Source organism: Electrona antarctica, assembly GCF_951216825.1.
Source record: "Electrona antarctica genome assembly, chromosome: 9".
In the NCBI taxonomy this organism is placed as follows: domain Eukaryota; kingdom Metazoa; phylum Chordata; class Actinopteri; order Myctophiformes; family Myctophidae; genus Electrona; species Electrona antarctica.
In genome coordinates this window covers 8,841,951-8,861,033 of record NC_136790.1, presented here as the reverse complement: position 1 = coordinate 8,861,033, position 19,083 = coordinate 8,841,951, and the positions used below count along the sequence as shown (strand labels likewise).

General features: G+C 40.8%; 1 protein-coding gene across 2 annotated transcripts; it reads right to left on the bottom strand.

Annotated features, from left to right (window-relative positions):
• Window positions 1–6,293: 6,293 nt before the first annotated feature.
• On the bottom strand, window positions 6,294–17,832 carry LOC306929815 (golgin subfamily A member 7-like). Of its 2 annotated transcripts, none has more exons than XM_079510530.1 (6): window positions 17,705–17,832; window positions 13,100–13,222; window positions 12,806–12,958; window positions 12,264–12,365; window positions 11,146–11,206; window positions 6,294–9,010 (listed from the first exon to the last, which is right to left on the bottom strand). In XM_079510530.1, the coding sequence occupies exons 1-5, from the start codon at window positions 17,708–17,710 to the stop codon at window positions 11,159–11,161; spliced, it is 432 nt and encodes a 143-aa protein (XP_079366656.1). In that variant the 5' UTR covers window positions 17,711–17,832; the 3' UTR covers window positions 6,294–9,010; window positions 11,146–11,158. The 2 variants fall into 2 exon arrangements, with proteins under 2 accessions (XP_079366656.1, XP_079366657.1); XM_079510531.1 differs by lacking the exon at window positions 6,294–9,010 and adding an exon at window positions 9,019–9,767.
• Between the last annotated feature and the right edge of the window lie 1,251 nt (window positions 17,833–19,083).

Genomic DNA, 19,083 nt, shown 5'->3' with positions numbered 1-19,083 from the left:
TTATTGTGTCCTCCTTCTTTCCCCATGTTTAACGTGAGACAATTTACTAAAATGTGGGTTCAAGCTGTAACATTTGAATATTCGAGGTTGAGTAAATCCCATCTTAAAACGTCCAGTTAACCACTTAGACCAGGGGTGGGCAACTTTGACAATGGAGAGGGCCACTATATTTCCACACTCCCTGCATATCAGTTTAGTTTATTTTGGTCATAGAATGAACATTGACTTAATTCATTTCATTTGATCATCATAACTTTGCTTTTAGGATAGGCATTATGCCTATCCTATTTACACCTAGAGACTTGTAAGGGAAGAAATTATAGATTACTGTCGTAGCAAAAATAGCTGATCTACAAGCTCAAAATGTGCTATTTTTGAATTGGAATCCTGAATAATCTTTTGCTATTTTTGAATTGGAATCCTGACATTTTATATTTCATTTCAAATGCATTTAGTTTAACTTTATGAACTACTGGTAAATACATTGGACAAAAACAATACTAACATTTTAATACTAGTAATTAGCTGAAATCATCATATCAATGTTCGGATATTAACCTGAGGGCCACATGTGGCCCCCGGGCCGCCAGTTGCCCATGTATGACTTGTCTTGGACCCTCAATACTTAGTGAAATGGTTAGCACTATATACTTAATGCATTTGTTTTCCCTCCTTTACACAATCTATGAACTAAGCTTTCCCCCAAAATGCAAACCTTTATCTGCCGAGTGGCAGAAAGGTGATGCAGCCCATCTGTGTTTGGCTCTCCTGCCGTTTCTGGGTCCTCTCCTGAAGTTCAGCTACTCAGGCTTCTGCTTCAGAAAATCAGTGGTGGAAACACTACTCAATTGTTTTACTTCAATCAATCAAACTTTATTAAAGCCACAAGGTCCATAGTGACATAAAAAGAAAACGTACAAATACAGAGACAAGCAAAAGGCAGACATTGTCTACATAAAATCACAAATGCATACTATACAGGCTTACACGCCAATGGTTCCACAGTTTAGAAACAAACCTGACTGAACTCAACAAAAGGGTTAGTCAGAATAAGAATAATGCTGTTGACAGAACCAGACAGCCTACACATACATTTTGTACATGAGGTTCCTTCAGCACAGCTGAGCAGGTGTGTACGCCGATGCTGACAAACATTCCGCTTGCACTGCGGCACTTTAAGCAGCAGTCTGATGTCTCACTGCTGCACCGTGGCACTTTAAGCAGCAGTCTCATGGCATCATTATAAAAGACACACTGGGCCTCATGCGCCAATAAGTTCCTAACTTTTCCTCTTACATTTCTTCCTAAGTGAATTCCTAAGAGAAGTCCAGTCAGATTCATGAAACGTTCTTAAGTAGGCAGAATTGTTCGTAAGCATGTTCTTATGATGATGAATCCAAATCCTCGTAACTTGAAGGGGTGTGCCAGTTCATTCAAATTATCATAGGTAGACGCCCCACATATCCTAATTAGCATCCTAATTACCATAGGGAACCGCCCCACCAATCCCATATAAGGCATTTGGAATTCACTTTCCTACCTGTGTTCACCCAGGTGGGTGTAGTTTTGCATGACTCCATGGCCTTGCCTGCAGTCACACCTGTGTGTGATTGCAGCTCACAGGACCTCACACATAGAAATAAAGTTGAGTGAAGTCAAGAATACCTAAACTAAAGTCTAAATATGGTGGAACACCAGACTCCAAACATTAAAAATCAATAATACTGTGGAGGTACTGAAGTTATTCTGTGGGTATGGTGCGTTTGTTTGGGTTGGGTTGTGAACTCTAAACCAGTGGTTCTCAAACATTTTCATGTCAAGGACCCCCAAATTCACATGCATTCTGCAGACCCCCATATGAAAATATTTTATGCTAGGGTAATGTTTTGAAGATTTATCAAAATGTTTTGAAAATAGCCGATCTACAAGCTCAAAATGGGCAGTAATGGGACGCGTTTGTGAGGTTGTATATTGGCTATTTTCAAAGTATAAAATGGGATTAAAGTGGTAAAATATTCCATATTTTGCTGTGGACTGCCTGGAACTTCCTCAAGGACCCTTTGAGGTCCTCAGACCAAACTTTGAGCATCATGCAGATGGCGCTGTTTTCCCTTTATGTTTTCAGATTGCACTTAAGAACGAAAAAGGCACCCTAAGAGTGCTCCACAGTGTGCGTAGATTCTGTTCTTACCTACGAACAAATCACAGCTAAGAAAAGATTGAGGGATCCCAAAACCTTCTTAAAAACTTCCTAAGTGGGTCTAAGAACACATTTCCTCTTAAGAACTTCTTAAGAACGGTTGGCGCATGAGGCCCACTGAGTCTCTGGCTGCATACTGCTCTTTTTGTAGCGCCGCCACAAGTGGGCAGTATACATAGGTGTGCAAAAAGATTTAAATAGATGGAGTGCCATGATTTTTTTCCACCCTAAAACAGGTCTTATTGTTATATAAGGAGGATGATTTTTTTCAAAAAAGTGTACAGTATTTGTTAAAATGTCGTTTTTATGTGGGCAACCCCACCAGTTCATTAAGTTTGCCTGGTGGTGGGTGGTGATGGGTGGTGATCCACCTGAACTGAAGCTGCACCCACAGCTGTAGTTGTATGATAAAGGGGGAGGGGTTAGGGGAGGGGCTGATAATGTGATGTCACTATATTACTGTTTTTTTCATTGGCACGTTTGACTGTCAAGGGTTCAGCCTCCAGGAAGAAACCCTAAATACAAAGGGAATACATCATTGCACATAAAAACGACTCCAGGGTGTCTAATGAAGTACTGTCACCTCATACACATGAAAATCTGGACAAATTAGAACTACTAAACTACTAAAAATAGAACTACTCCGTTACAAGTAAAAGTACGGAATTTAAAATGTACTTGAGTAAAAGTACAAAAGTATCGGTATCAAAATGTACTTAAAGTACTAAAAGTAAAAGTACTCATATAGGCGGAACCAGGGCGGGATAAGTCAGAAAGAGCCTGCTGGTTAGTCAGTCAGGGACCAATCAGAAGTCTGACACAGGGTGTCCAAACTTTCCCATCCAATGACAGACAGTCATGTGAGGTGAGCAACTCTTCCACTCATTAGTGCTGATCATGAACAGCTGTGTGGGACCAGCAGCAAGCCTCAAAACCTCTGCTGAGGGCCAGTCAGACACTCACTTCTTCCTCAGAACCTCTGCTGAGGGCCAGTCAGACACTCCTTCCTCAGAACCTCTGCTGAGGGCCAGTCAGACACTCACTTCTTCCTCAGAACCTCTGCTGAGGGCCAGTCAGACACTCCTTCCTCAGAACCTCTGCTGAGGGCCAGTCAGACACTCACTTCTTCCTCAGAACCTCTGCTGAGGGCCAGTCAGACACTCCTTCCTCAGAACCTCTGCTGAGGGCCAGTCAGACACTCACTTCTTCCTCAGAACCGCTGCTGAGGGCCAGTCAGACACTCACTTCTTCCTCAGACAGTGGCAGCCATGTTAGGCACTTGTGTTCTTGCTGGTCTTCTAGGTCTTCTTGCCCCAGGTAAAGAGCTTTAAATTGGTTTGTTTCCAATGTGCATTTTAATACTAAATTGTTTTAGAAAGTAAAAGATGAGTGTTATTTTATATAATACATGTTTATTTTTACAAAGTTTTACAGCGATTTCAGTATTATTTACTATAGTCCTACTAGACCCCAGGAAATTATATCTGGCCACATAAGATATGGGATCTACTAAATGTGACATTCAATAGATCATGTGATCTTTTGTGGCCAGGTGTAATTTTCTGGGGTCTAGTAGGACTATAGTAAATATTTAAAAAATAAATCGCAAACATTTTGTAAAAAAAAATACATATTTAGCCCCATGTTCGATTGCCCCTGCCCCCCTGTCAAAAGGCTAGAATCGCTAAAATAAAGCGGCAAATTAAAATAAATATACGCTCTTTACTAACAACCTAGCCACAATTTGCAACGCTAGATTTTTTTATGATTGGATTCATCTAGAGTTGCAATACCCTCCATTGACTCCCCACTCATCCAATTTGGTTTGCGATCTGCTTGTGTTAAACAACGTTAACCTCACCAACATTGCAGCTGTAGTCCAAGCTTGAATTATCCTCTTTCAATCTGCCGAGCTTGTTTTTCATAAAAATCCACCGTAGAGATATTATGAGCTACTTTCTGTCAAGACATCCTCTGCAGGTGTTGCAGTTTGGAAGCACTCGTTTTTGTTAACGGGCCGAGCTGCTGCCTCCTGCATTATGTTCAAATTCGAAACGGGTGGTACGCAGGGCCGTTCAGTGACATACGACGAGTGCTTCCAAACTCCAGCACTTAGAAAAAGAATCACCGGCACAGAATTTCTTGACCGAAAGTAGCTCATAAGATCTCTACGGTGGATTTTTATGAAAAACAAGCTCGGCAGATTGAAAGGATAATTCAATCTTGGACTACAGCTGCAATGTTGGTGAGTTTAACGTTGTTTAAGACAAGCAGATCGCAAATGCTATTTGGATGAGTGGGGAGTCAATGGAGGGTATTGCAACTCTAGATTCATCCCATTATAAAAAAATCTAGAGTTGCAAATTGCGGCTACTAACAACCTAAAACAAGAACCTTGGTTGAAAAAACTAAAGTTGTCCTAAGCTTTAATTTTAAGCTTTTCCAGTCTGACTTTGTCATTTTAGCATTTCTGAATGGGCTTTATATGCAAAGCAGCCATAATTTCAGCCATAATTAAATTGCTTCTCTTCCTTCACATGTCTGGCCAAAGTTGCCAATTATAGAGTCTCTGTTCCATTCTGGTCAGAGTCAGGACTCATTCACACATCAAACAAATGTTTGGTCTTTTTTTTTTTTTTTAGGCCACCACAATGCTTTTCAATGCTGGTCAAAACATGGGACTCCCATTGGAAAAGCATTGTGGTGGCCTAAAAAAAACGTTTGATATGTGTGACTGAGGCCTCAGGGTGCTGATATGGTGCATGTTTTCTCACTCCAGGTCACACTCTCTCACTCACACACACACACACACACACACACACACACACACACACACACACACACACACACACACACACACACACACACACACACACACACACACACACACACACACACACACACACACACACACACACACACACACACACACACACACACACACACACACACACACACACACACACACACACACACACACACACACACACACACACACACACACACACACACACACACACACACACACACACACAATATATATTACCTATTTGCCGTTTCCACAAAAGTTAGTAGCCTTAGGGCTGTCCCCGACTAAGGATTTGTATAGTCGAAATTAATATGAATAAATTTGCTGTTAGTCGACTGATAGTCGACTGAACACCCCCCTGCACCCCCCCCCAAAAAAAAACACATTTGCATTAAGGTTGGGCGATAAGCTCTCAAGGCGCCGCGTCCTGCCTTTTTTGCAGCGCCGTTCGCTACGTGTTGAGAGCTTGTAGATCCGTCTATTTTTGCAGCGCAGCTGCGCAGCTGCAAGCCAAGCTAACATCACAACAACCACTGGCTGGTGACAGTGTTGTTAGCCGCAGCAACATGTAGCCTGCCCTATTAACTTCTCCTCCTCCCCGGAGAACTCTTGCCTCCCCGCACCGTCGGGGAGGCTGATCCACAAGCTCTCAAGGCATCGCGTCCTGCCTGTTTTTGCAGCGCCGTTCGCTACGCGTTGAGAGCTTGTAGATCTGTCTATTTTTGCAGCGCTGGTGTCGGGGTTCGTTCACGTTGTCAATAAAAAAATAACCTAGATTACAGGCGGAGATGAAGTTCAATCAGTGGGTTGAATCAGTAGCTACGCGCTAAGCTAACGATCCCCGACCCTACACCAACACTAGCAGCCTGTTTTTTATTTTCCCCCCGACTTCACGGATGGCGCATTGGGATTGTGATGAGACACGAGACAGCAGTGTGCTCCGGACTCCGGAGCATAAACAACATGTAGGCTACAGTACAGTAGCCTCCCTCGGCTCGGTCCCTCCCAGCCTTTACTCTGGCTGCCAGAGTGTTCCCCGATGCTGCGGTGCGGGGACTGGGAGCATACCATTATAGGAGGGGTTTTCCACCCGGCCCAAAAGAAAAAAATCGTCCCGACTGTTTTTTTTTTGGTGAACATCGACTGAGAGGTTGTCAGTCGACTGAGACCCGTTCCGATCGATTAGTCGACTATTAGACTAATCGAGGTCAGCCCTAAGCCTTACATACTATTCATATTCCATTATTCTAGTATTTGAAGTAAAACAAAAAAGGATCCAACATATTTACATTAAAGGAGCTTTTATTTAGACAAGACTATACACATTTATGGAAAGGAGTAATGAAATGTATTTAAGGTTTCTGGGTGATTTGTGGCCATTCAAAACAGGTACAGTATAACATTTTAAATAGCAGTGACTGTTCAGACCAAGGATACAGCTCACATATATTCACGGCCATTTAGGAGCTTTGTGCATTTGTACAATAATAAAGCAGAGAAATGTGATATACTGTAGCCCCATTTTAAAAGGATCCCTGGCTAATGAGACAAATATGTCTTAAAACATTATACTTGCCCTCTATAACTACAATTACAAATTAATAACACCATAAATATTTTATTGCTTTCATAAATAGAGAATCTTTCACTCAATAGGGACTGCTCCCGTCGCAAGTTGATGATGCCATATGCCCATGTGTGGTCTAGCCCTATGGAATTATGGAATGCATATGCTAATAAAAAACAACTTAATACTTCCTAAAGTTAATGAGCATCAAAGCAATATTTAAAATATTTTTTATTAGCATGTGCATTCCATAAAGCTGGACCACACATGAACATATGACATCAACTTGCGACAGGAGCAGTCCCTATTGAGTGAAAGATTCTCTATTTATGAAAGAAATAAAATGTTTAAGGTATTTTTATTAAAGAAAATTAGTAATATAGAGGGCAATTATAATGCTTTAAGACATGTTGTATTAGCCAGGGATGCTTTTAGGATACACCGATTTACTTGACCTGAAGAAAATCTCAGAAGCATTCATTGTGTGCATTTCATAAGCAAAACATGATATCCCCAAATAAGATCACATGCATGCAGAGATACATATAAAGTGTCTCAGTGAAACCTACAACCAAGTTATTAATACTGTGGAACCCTAACCAGATGAGTGTCCTTTACAGACATAAAGCCCAAACCAGACCAATGGGTTGCCATGCAACTTCTTGCAACCAAACGGTAAACTACGCGAAAATGTCCTCAAAGTCATGCATCCAACAAGCTTTGAAATGAGCAGATTAGACTTTCCATTACAGAGATATTTTACCAAAACATCTTGAAAAACTGCCATTTTCGACAATTTTCGATTGACTTTTGGCCACTATCGGCCATTTTTCTTTAAGAACACGGGCTAGGAGTAAAGTTCACTTTGAGGCTGCATCCAACCCGCCTCCCCACTTAGGAAACTAGCCTTTCTCATGCAAATAAAGCTCCTTTGAGTTGCGTCGACATGTGCCACCATGCGCCGATGTGCAATAGGACATATCACACCGCTGTGATGAATGCTAAAACCGTTTTGTAGCGTCTCGACCCATTGGTGTGGTTTGGGCTTTAAACAACTCTAACCATACAGTATATAAATATAGAGACACTTCTTTCTAACTAACTGCATAAGATAAAATCATGATGAACGTCACTGCATTGTCAAAAAAGACAAATTTAACTAAACTTTCAAGAGATATGTCATACAACAGTCACTCTCCTTTCTGAATGGTGTTAAGTTTTACCAGAATAACTGACTCTTATTTTTATGTATAAAATTTACAAACATATAGGGAAAAGTACACTGTAGAATTATAAACATCAGGAAAATTACTCAATCAAATGCATCTACTTTACATCCTCCTAGGTGGAGGTGACGTTTGTATGACTCCTGCCAGACAAAGTATCAGGTCAAAGTGGTCAACCCACTGGCAACAAACATACCTTGCCCCCTCCAATTAGTCCAGTGTGTAAAGTAAAGTTTTAGCATTTATGTTCAACTATGTTTTACAATTTGTCCTATTTGAAACAAATTTGGTGTCCAAACTGACACACATACTAGAGCTTAAGATCTCTGCCTGAACCAGAACCCTGTACGGCGTACGGGTTGGGTTGTTATTTTTTTCCCCTCTCATATTTCAGAGGCCGGGTTTAGGTTTTAAATTTACATATTTGTTCCAAGCCGTTTTCATACATAAAGTCAGGAAGAAACCTGTCCTATTAAACCAATCATACATATTACTGTACAATATAAGATTTAATGAGAAAAAGGTTGCTGTCAATTTAGAAAAAAACAATGTTGGGCTAAAATCAGGTTTGGGCAAAAACAAAAGTATCAAGGTGTGATCTTGGTTGGGCTTGGGCTTTAAGCTCTAATACAAGCACACCTGCACAGACAGATATGCAGTTTTATCATTTGTCAGTATATTGACAGAATACAAACACTAAGTCAATAAAAAGTTACACCTTTTGAGTGCAAGAGGGCAATACTACCTTTTAGGCCTTCATGTTAAGGATAACATGTTAATGTTATGAACCAGGAAATGCTTGTGTGAATGAATAATATGCATTGTTTTCCTGCGCCTCCTGGCAGAAATGTGTTCTCCAGTGAGCACACCTAGTTTCTTAAGACTGTGAAGAGACAGGAAACCGAGGGCAAAGAGGAGAGACATGCGAGAGACCATCGGGAGTCAAACTGAAACTCCGGAACTTGTGGCTGAAAGGAGCACATGATCTGTGCACTAACTGGCTGAGTCACCCGGGCTATATTGTATTCTATATTGAACTGTTTAAAAGTGTAGGAAGGATTTGACGGAAGGGGCGATTTTCTAAGCCAATGAAAGAAGAGGGCCTCACTGTCTATAATCCTGTAGCAGCCTATAGCGGGGCCCTTTTACCTTGGGGGTGGGGGGCCTACACACACTGCGGAGGGGTTCCGGTATGCCAGAGGGTGAGCCTGTGTAGAGAAATACGAGAAATCACAAGCATTAGACTTGCCAGCAGACTTGAACAATACAAAAAGCCATAGATGTTCCAGTCTTGGATGGAAACACACTGACAAACAGCAGAGGAAATGTGCTATGGTTCAGAAGCGGTGCTGCCGACTTAGCAAGCATTCTGCACTGCTGCAGCAGAGCAGCGCTACAAGTTTAACTTGGTTCGTCACTTAATAATAATAATAATGAATATTATTTGTATTGCACTTTTCATTCACAAGGAATCCCAGAGTGCTACAGTACATGGTTAAAATCACATAATCATAAGTCATGGAAGGTAAAAAGAACAGGGTCATTTAAAAAAGAAACGGTCAAGCGCAAAACGACATCGGTCACAACAACGAAAAGGCCTTCCGAAATAGGAATGTTTTCAGGCCTGTTTAAAAAGATTCCACAGACTGCGGTCCTCCATGGTGCGCAGATTGGTATCTGGAACCTGGAGTGAAACTTTGTTCACAGATTTGAGGGTACGGGTGGAGGTTGTTTTTGGAGAGTGGATTTATTTCTGTAGGTAGGGAGGGGTATGTCCGTTTATGCAGTTGTATGTGATTAGCAGGACGTTGTAGTCAATCCTGGCTGAAACGGGGAGCCAGTGCAGTGTGAAAAGGATGGGTGTTATGTGGTCATGTTTACGGACTCTCATTAGGACTCTGCCAGCGCTGTTCTGGATGTATTGCAGCTTCTGAATACTTGAAGAGGGTGTTGCAGTAGTCCAGTCTAGAGGAGATAAAGGCATGGATAAGCTTCTCTGCGTCTGACTGGGTTAGAAAGGGGCGGAGTTTGGAGATGTTTTTGAGATGATGCGGTTCTGCACAGATGCTTTATATGGTCATTGAACGTCAGCATACCGTGGCGACATTTTAACGGCTTGGCTCCACCAAAAGCGTTGTATCGACGTTAGACATTATCTAGTTCAGGGGTTCTCAACGTTTTTGGCCGGGGACCCCCGGAAATGCTTTGGCAATGTCTCGGGACCCCCGCCCCGCCCCCTCCCGACCCCCAATATAAATTGACTGCTACAATAACCTTAAACCATTTTGGGCGGGAACCCCTTTTGGTGTTTTAAGCATTGTTATAATTTAGCTATTGAAAAATAGCAGATCTACAAGCTCATAGCGCGCCACCGAGTGGCGCGCTACGAGCTTGTAGGTCTGCTATTTTTTTTAAATAAAAAATATATAAAAAAAAAGAAAAAAAAAAGAAATCTTTTTTCTTTTTTTGAAAATAATTTGGGGACCCCCCAAAATAATTTGGCGACCCCCCGAGGGGTCGCGACCCACGGGTTGAGAACCCCTGATTGATGTTTGACCTGCTCTACAGGTTTAGTGCACTGCTTTGTTGTTGTTTTTTTGTTTGTTTTTTTATCAAAGAGCATCAGATGAGACCCAATATTCATAGCTTATGATGTATACATAGCTATAGTGTCGCAGTCCCGCCCCCTTTCATGACAACGTGAGACCCAGAAGTGAATTCCCCGTTCATTTTCTCCATAGGCTTTTCAAAAAGTATTAAGTATATGATTTCATGGATTAAATAACCCCGGGCGTTAATGTACTAAATTGTGAGTGGAAGCATGCATTTGGCATCAGCGTTGGGTTCCAAAATTATAATATTTAATAAATAGTCTCCAGTTTGCCTCCCAGTCCGAGCTGTGTGTCAAAGTGTCCCTAGCAAGACACTTAACCCCTAACTGCTCCCCCATATGCACAGATGTTGGAGGCCCTCAAAAACAAAACAAAAAACGGGAAATGATGTGGATCTCGGGATCCATATAGAAAGAAGATGACGTGGCTAAATGTGGAACTTGGACTTCATATGACCAGTCTCTGGCATCTGTCATAATATCAGTCGTCTATGACGTACGTACTGCGTGACACACACACACACACACACACACACACACACACACACACACACACACACACACACACACACACACACACACACACACACACACACACACACACACACACACACACACACACACACACACACACACACACACACACACACACACACACACACACACACACACACACACACACACACACACACACACACACACACACACACACACACACACACACACACACACCTTTTAGAGTCCTTTATCTTCCGGACCCAATGCTTCGGTCTTCAAAGATGGCAATCTCAACCTAAAGAACAGTTTGTTAAGGGGAAAAAAAACAGCAAAAACATAGTAGCACTTGTAGAATTGGCTAAAAAAATAGAATAAGTTATACGTTAAGATGATCCTTACCAAATGTTGTCAATAAAGTCTGTGATCTACATAGGCTACAATTTAGTTTGTTCTTTAGTTTGTTCTTTTTGAGTGGTGTAAACCACTCCTACAACTGGCTTTGTTAGTTTACGTGTCTGTCCGTACCAAAACAAATCACACCCGTGTGAACTGAGTGGTGCAAGGTCTTATATAGCCTGATCAGCTGTGGTCACTGACGTAATGTCAGTGACGTAATGTCTCATTCCGGCCAATCACAATGCACCATGCTCATTTTTTGGTACGAACAGACAGACGGACAGACAGACACGTAAACTAACAAAGCCAGTTGTAGGAGTGGTTTACACCACTCAAAAATGAGCATGGTTGCTATGGTCACCCAGTTCACACGGGTGTGATTTCAGCTTTGTTAGTTTACGTGTCTGTTCGTACCAAAAAATGAGCATGGTTGCTATGGTCACCCAGTTCACACGGGTGTGATTTCATTACGTCAGACATTACGTCAGACCACAGCTGATCAGTCTATATAAGACCTTATACCACTCAGTTCACACGGGTGTGATTTTTTATACCACTAAGGCTTATCTGGAGTCAAGCTTCGTCTGTCACCTTCATCACCACCCTCTCTTCAAGAAAAGCAGACTGCAAAGTACAGTTTGCTCTTCTGAGAGGAGCATTGGTATTCAGCTATCTTCAAGTCCCGGGTAGGACATGAACGTTATGTATTAGCGTTATGTATAAGCTTCAATACTCGTCCAGAAAACATGTATACGGTAACTAGGTTGCAGACTGGGATATGAGAACATTTCTGTGACCGAGTTGTAAGGCCATGGAATTGCTTATCTTGATTGGGACCAAAGCAATATACCTGCCGCTAGCATGGCTAAATAGCAGGTTCAATCTTGAGCGTAAGAAGAGACTACATCATTTATGAAAATGCAGTTTTTCCAATCATACATTTAGATGAAGGATACGACCCTGAGGCCTCTCTCTATGGGGTCTGTCAGTAGCAATCCCCTGGGTGCGTATGTCTTCTCATTCTGATCCTTTATGTACAGCGCAATCTTCTTTAGCACCTACATGAAGAGAGAGCAGGTCCCCTCAGAATAAGTACTGTAGTGACATCATTCATATATAGATCAAAAACCAAAACATTGTTGGTATATGCAAGATGCAGCATGCATCGTGTACTGTAGGGCTGGGTGATATGTACAAAATCAAATATGACAATATGTTTAACTAATAATTATATTTATATAATAATATTTATTTTCTTTATGCCTTAATTAAAATCAAGAAGACAACTTATTCCATATAATAATAATAATAATGAATTGAATTTTATAGCGCTTTTCCAAGTGCTCAAAGCGCTTTACAATGGTTCATTCATTCATACATTGGGAATACATTCAAGATAATAAGATATCCCAAAGCGCAAACAATATCAAGTCTCATATCAGGTTTTGGATAAATTGATATATTTCCCAGCCCTGGCACCATGCTATAACAGCATTACCTTTTCATAGTGTGTCTCCATACAGAGGAAGATGGTGTAGGCAGTGACACAGGCTAGGCAGCCCTCCATGTAAGACTTCCTCCCTACTTTCTCTGCCTCTGCATACAGGTTGTTCAGAGTTTGGATGGTCTCTTCAAACTGCTGCTTGTCAACCTAAAAGCAAAAACATTGAACACACGTCACACAAACATATTTATAGGACATTTACATCTATACAAAATCTTACATACAAATCTTAAATACATGCAACATTAAGTCAATATTCATCACATCTATGCTAAGAAAGCAGCATACCCTAGACTCGAGATCTGAAGGGAATTTGGTCTGGAACTTGCATATGGTTCCAGATCCGTAGTCTCTCTGGACAAAAACCTTGGAGGAGACAGTCGGCTGCTGGAGGTCCTGTAAGCTATGGGTCTGGAAGAGAAAAGAACATAGATGGATGGAATACTTCATTGGCAGTTTAAAAAATTACAACAGTGTCATCAATTTTGAAAACGCCAATGTGGACTATAAACAACAAAGCTGATTTTTGGGGGATTTCAGGGCTGTAGGGAACTGGGAAGGCATTCCACAGAGTAGTGGCTGCAAAATAAAATGCATTTTCCCCCTTGAGCGTCCCAAACCGGGGGCATCTGGTGACGCTGTAGAAAGGCAGGGTTTTCTCGGTTGAAAATCTAACCGGCCGGATCTGGATAATCAAGTCCTCAAAGAGTCCCACTTTGGCCACGCCCCCATCTCAGAAAACAGCTGCACTGAGAGAGCTTTCAGACTGAATAATGGAGTGAGACGAAACAAAAATTGTCAGGCTGTGTAACGCCCTACGCTGGAAACCAGACGAATCTGCCAGTGCAAAGAAAATATGATCAGATTTTCCTGCCCCCGAAGATGTGGGGCACCAATCAGGGCCCAGTATGCAAATATGGGACGGGTTTATCACAGAGTACATGTTTATTTTATCCGCCCCTTGGAAATGCAGGTTCCACACAGAGATTCCAGACTAATATCTATGTAGTGATATTCGTCTGACCATGCCAGGCTAGTAACGCCCAGGATTTGAACCCGGGTCTCCCGTGCTGTAAGGGACAATGGAAGTGTATCTGTTCCCCGCTTACAACCCTAATTCTAATTTCTAACCATAATCCCTTTGTAAAGCTGGGAACATAGAATCCAGGGAACATAGGAATGACCCCGGGACAATACATAGCCATCTTATCCACTAGTAGTGTTCTAAAGGATACTATGGTTATACCTAACCTTATTCTTAACCTCAGTAAAAAAGTGCCAAAACCAAACCTAAACCCAGTACAACTATATGCCCAACGGCTAATTCCGGTTAGTATGTTAACCATTTAAACCCTCTATTCTTGGCTATATGGATCTGAGTACTGGTCAGTGTTGTTTTTGTTGACTGAAACTAAAACAAAAAATGTTCGTCAACTGCCCTTTTTCACTGAGGAAAACAAAATAAAAACAAAATAAAAATGAGCTACGATGACTAAAACTAGGACTAAATATACTGACAATTTTGTCAACAAATAAAAAACTAGATAAAAACTAAGCTATGATGACTAAAACTAAAACTAAATATAATGACATTTTCGTCAACAAATAAAAACTATACTAAAATGCCAGGGAGGGACTAGTGGACAAGAGTAGAACTAAAAGACAAGTCCATTTATATTTCTAAAATACTTCTAAATGATCTATTCTACACGCCCGCAATTGTGCGTGCGTGCAGGTGTGTGTGTGTGTGGTAGTCTGGGAGCCGTGGGGGTGAACATGGTTCGTCAGATAAAGTTTTTTTCTCAACCGATTCTTGTAGCTTGGGGTCACTTCTTAACAATAATCAAGAGGATGCCCAGTGATATCCCTTGAGCATTTTTAGTTATTAAGTCCTTAATGCCCGAAACACAAACAAATCCCCGAAAATAAAGCTTTATATTATTTAATGCAAAAATACTTGGTCTAAATGCATCACATTTTCTTTCTACAGTGTTTATGAATGTGGATATGCACAATGTATTTGATTTATGATTAATGCATTATTAATTAATGCATATTAACCCCTTCATGCCTGAAAACCCCCAAATCCCAAACATCACAAACATTGAAGACAAAAGTGAAGACGGAAAAGTGAGGACGCAAATTGTGATTGGCTGAATGACTTTTGTGATGATTTGATGGTTGAGCACGCAATGTGACATATGATGATGGATGATATTGATGATGTATGATGATAAGAGCACCCCTCACTTCACACAGGTGTGATTTTTCTTTTTTTTTTGATATACAGGTTTAATGTTTGTTTTTAGTTCAATGTTTGTTTTAAAAACGCCATTGACAATGAAGGGAAGATTTATGTCATCTTGTCCCTAACACAAACATTAAATGCCATTAACAATAAAGAGAATGTAATGTTTGTTTGACATCACCATTACATCACCTAATCAACATGAGTTAGACGTTAATATATTAGCACCCCTCACCTCACACGGGTGTGATTTCTTTTCTTTTTTTGTATCTAATGCATCAACTTTTCTTTTTGGCGTGTTTATCCATGAATGTGGATATGTACATCCATCCATCCATCCATCCATCTTCAACCGCTTATTTGTAGTCGGGTTGCGTGGGCAACAGCTCCACCAAAGAGCTCCAGACTTAAGTGGTTGTAATGAAAGGTAGAAAAGAAAAGCAGCACCTTGGCCCAAAATGGTTGAAAATCTGTCAACATGTTACAATGTTTATTCATGCGGGCCTCGACGCGTCATCATGCATCGCATTTTCGTTCAAAGGAAGTAATTAATTATGGACTTTTGATATAAAAATACACAACAATTGACATTTTCCCATTGTTTTGGCATAGATTGGATTGGATATGCTCTAAAAGTGTGAAAAACATATTTTTCATTTCCCTATGTCTTTAAGGTTTGTGCAGACCCACTGTTCCCCCATGGTGGATCTGAATTCTGAACACTTGGACAGCAATTGTGTATCCTTTTTTTAACCCAGTGGGAGTGAGTCATTATATTAAGCACAAGCTTCAATTAGCACAAGCTTGAAGCACAATTAGGTAATTGTGCTCCTATTCAAAATATAAATGGCACACCATTTAAATGGCTTGGTTGAATGCTTCTGAAAGTTCTTCTGATTGTAATTCTACTTCGTCAATGTTCAAGTAGCCTATGTTATTTCAGTATATGGACTGCTGAGCTTAATAAACAGCCCTGAAATTCAGAGCACCTGATTGCACCTCTTGAATTGTTAAACGGTGACCCCAAGTTACAAGAATCAGTTGAGAATCATCTGATGAAACCACGTCAGAGTGGTTGAACTTTAGTCTATAGGCTACTAGCCTGGTAAACCAACCACCCTGTAAGTAGGCTACTGCATGGGTTCAGTTGGTTGAACTGGACATTGGTTCAATCATTTGGTGTTGTCTTGTTGTACTGTACTGGGATCAGTAGTTAAACAGGATGCAAGCATCGATATTTCTGTGACTGGTTATGGTTCCAAATATATTTGCAGATTCAATCAAAACATGTTCCATTCCTGGATGTATTTCTTACAATTGTGTTTTTCATCAAAAGGATGACAGAAAATGCTATGTGAAATATTCTTTTAGATTAGATCGAAACATATTGGCTGACAAAAAAGTAAAGGGCTAAAATAATTGTCAGACTAAAACTAGACTAAAATGTCAACAGTTTTTGTTGACCAAAACTAGACAAATAAATGTACGGATTATTGGACTAAGATTAAGACTAAAATGCTCGACTTTTAGTCGACTAAAACGTGACTAAATAAAAATAGGATGAGTTCGACTAAATACTATAAAAACTAACAACGGTGATTGAAACTGGACTAAGACTGAGACTAAATTTAAAAATAGCCGACAAAAACAACACTGGTACTGGTATTGCTTCCCCCCCGTCAACAACAAATGTCTTTGCCAAAAGATCATGTAGATCAGCTTGTTTTGGCCTGGAGACTGAGAGACCAACACCATGTCTCCCCCAGGCTCCAGCCATGGAGAGATTCTACTTTAGGCTAGTGGATGTCTAACCTGAGTGTTACACATGGACTACTGACACCAGCACTATAGAGCTGGGCAATATCATATCATAATATATGGCTATGGCTATACCATAGCCCTTTTGTTGTGGATATTGTGATATGGCATAACTGTTTTTCCTTGTTTAAATGTACTTTAAAAAACTCAAACGTATAAACTGACAACACGTTGTCTCATCGATGGATTGTGAGATTGAAGATCTGATCATTATGAACATTTTGCGAAAATCTTAAAGAAATTTTATATCACAATGCCAAGCTATGTTTGGTCAAAACATTTGTCCATATCCATATGCACCCAGCCCTGCTGCACATACAGTACTCACAATGATTATACCGTCCATAATACTGTGCTGGATTGTATGTAGGTGACACTGGAACAGACTTTAACATTTATTTTATTTTTAAATTGTGGAAGAGCGAGCGCCTTAGCTCTGGTCCATAGCTAACAGTGCCTATGCTATGGGCAGCAGCATTAACATTAGCCTGCTGCCAACATCACGGATCAGTAGCCTAGCCAACTTGAGGCTCACTAGTCACTACTTCAATTCAAAGAGATGGCCAAGTTGGGCCAACATCAATCACTGATCTGTTTTCCAGGATTGCTCACCAACGTTATCTCCGTTTCAAACATGCTGGTAAGGCATACCAAACAATTCTGGCTAGGCTTAATATTGCGCTATCTACTGACAGGAGAACGTTACCAACAACTATGACTGATCTCCACCAAGACTCAAGAGTCAAAATATCGGTATTACCAAAACGAGTTCAACACCGTACTGGCTTTTGACTATATAGGAAAATAAAACAATATAAATACTTCACCTCCATGTTTTGGTTTTATCCCTGTCGCTGGTCTGATTGAACCACTTCCGCGTGTGTTACACCGGACTTGGTGACCTATACTATCTAGAGACGCGTCAGCGTCACCAGGCCTTCCACCTCGGAGGAATACCTAGATACCTGAAATGAAATGAAATGAAATCTATATTTACCCAGGGTATCTGGGCTAAGCTCAAGAACTTGTTTCCAGCCAGGCCCTGCTCATAGAACACATTTCATCGTAGTGGTTGATGCCTTGTTCAAGGGCATTTCAGCGGTGGTAATTTTAACGTGTCGGACGGCTGATTCGAACTGGGAACCTTCCGGTATCTAGACCGCGCCGCTATCCGTTCGGCCACCGCTGCCACCTAGACTGAGACTGTCAGTGTCATCTGAATCCATAGTTATATATACTTGTAAAATATTGATGATTTTTGGTTACTATGGGTGGGCCAAGGAAGAAGGGTCATGGGTGCCAGTTTGGCTGACCGTTCCAGGTTTCCAGAGAGCTGATCAGATGCACCCTGTAAAGGTGACTGTAGTAGCCTACCTGCAAATGCAGCAATACAAATTTGGACTGTTCCCCAGTGACAGCTAGGCAGAATGCACAGCTCTATATTAACATGTTTCACACAAATCATCACACTATGGTGCATATTCATTTGTATTCTGCATTGCAATAAAGGTGTCATTTCATGTTCTGTGACTTTGTCAAAATAAGTCAACTTTATCACATTTGGAAGTAATCTGATCATTTTATGGCGCAAATAGTCTGAAAAATACTAGGTGGGTTTTCACATATTTCATTGATAGTCTTGCAATTTGATATTTAAAATTGATATTTGACAAGGGCTCCTAGGCGAAAATCCTTTAGTAAGTCCTAAAGAAGTCTTATACAAAATGTGGCAAGATTCTCCCAAAAAAAGTGCACTAATTAAGCCCGACTGTGACCGAGCGTGCCTTCAGCCCAGATCATTCATCCCCTCAAAGCTACAGGAATTTATTTGCGTTGCAACAGCGACCTCGGGTGTCATTTTACAGAGGCTGCGGCTGAAAAGTTGATCAAATCAAACTATTTATAGCACATGTAAAATGTCCGTAGTTCTAAACAATGAAACCATACAAATTAGTAATTTGATCACTTCGGTTGACATTCCATAAGTACATTTTACAGTAGGTTACACCAGCATTTAGCAGTGATGGATAATGTAGGCATACTAGCCTATCTTTTACTAGAATGAAGTACTTAATTTTTAAATATATAGTTGGTATGGCAAGTAATTTTCTTTAGTTAAAATTGCTCCATTCTTGCAGTACTTTTACTAGTGTTTGTTTAGAGTTCAGCAACAGGTGGCGCCATGTCTCAAATGCATTCATGTCCA